General features: G+C 66.8%; 1 protein-coding gene across 1 annotated transcript in view; it reads left to right on the top strand.

Annotated features, from left to right (window-relative positions):
• PTSG_12382 (uncharacterized protein) overlaps positions 1–686 on the top strand; it is a gene marked incomplete at both ends in the record, with an annotated part of 2,044 nt that overhangs the window by 780 nt on the left and 578 nt on the right. The window contains one exon of the mRNA XM_004992869.1: positions 14–644. Within this exon, the coding sequence (XP_004992926.1) occupies positions 14–644 (631 nt within the window). The remainder of the gene's footprint in view (positions 1–13; positions 645–686) is intronic.

Below are 686 nucleotides of genomic sequence, written 5' to 3'. Positions count from 1 at the left end.
ATGGGCACGGCAGGTGCCAGTCCCCATGCTGTCGCGTCAACCGCTGACCGCAACTGCACATGCACGCCATCCAGTACTACCAGCAGGCGAAGGACTGCCTTGCGCGCCGCGCCGTGCACCCGCAGTTGTGGGACCCAGATCCAGCTTGAGCTGGGCGGCACGCATCTTGGGTTTGCGGCGCTGCTGGCGAGTGCTGCCCCCGGCCTTCGCGACGATACGCACGTGGACTCGTACCTCAACAGCGCCATCGCCATCTTTGCAGACATCAGCCGCAACCTCACGTCCGCGCCCGCCACCGCCGGCCGGCACGACAACGCGGCGTGGATCAGTGCAATGCGTCGCGCTGTGTCGCTGAAGCTCGGGGAGGCGCACCATCGCCTTGGTCTCGTGCACCGGCGGTGGGCGGCGGCGGCAGCACGCACTGCAGCCAGCAAGGCGAGCAAGGTGGCAGAGAACCACCTCAACAAGGCGCTGTCGTACTACGCCATGTACCCGGACGAAACGGCCGGGCTTGTGCTGCAGGTGCACTTTGAACGGGCCACGCTGCACAGCAGCGCGCACGGCCGGCACAGCGGCAGCCCCAATGTTGGTGCGTTGAAGCGAAGTCTGCGGGACTTGCTTGCATGCAAGGACGCCCTGGCCACGTGCGTGCTCGTCGCGAACCCTCTTTCCAGCAGCAGCGGCAG

The sequence above is a fragment of the Salpingoeca rosetta genome (genome assembly GCF_000188695.1).
Source record: "Salpingoeca rosetta unplaced genomic scaffold supercont1.15, whole genome shotgun sequence".
Lineage (NCBI taxonomy): Eukaryota > Choanoflagellata > Craspedida > Salpingoecidae > Salpingoeca > Salpingoeca rosetta.
Note: the sequence above shows the minus strand (reverse complement) of the source record. Positions and strands in the feature narration are given on the sequence as shown.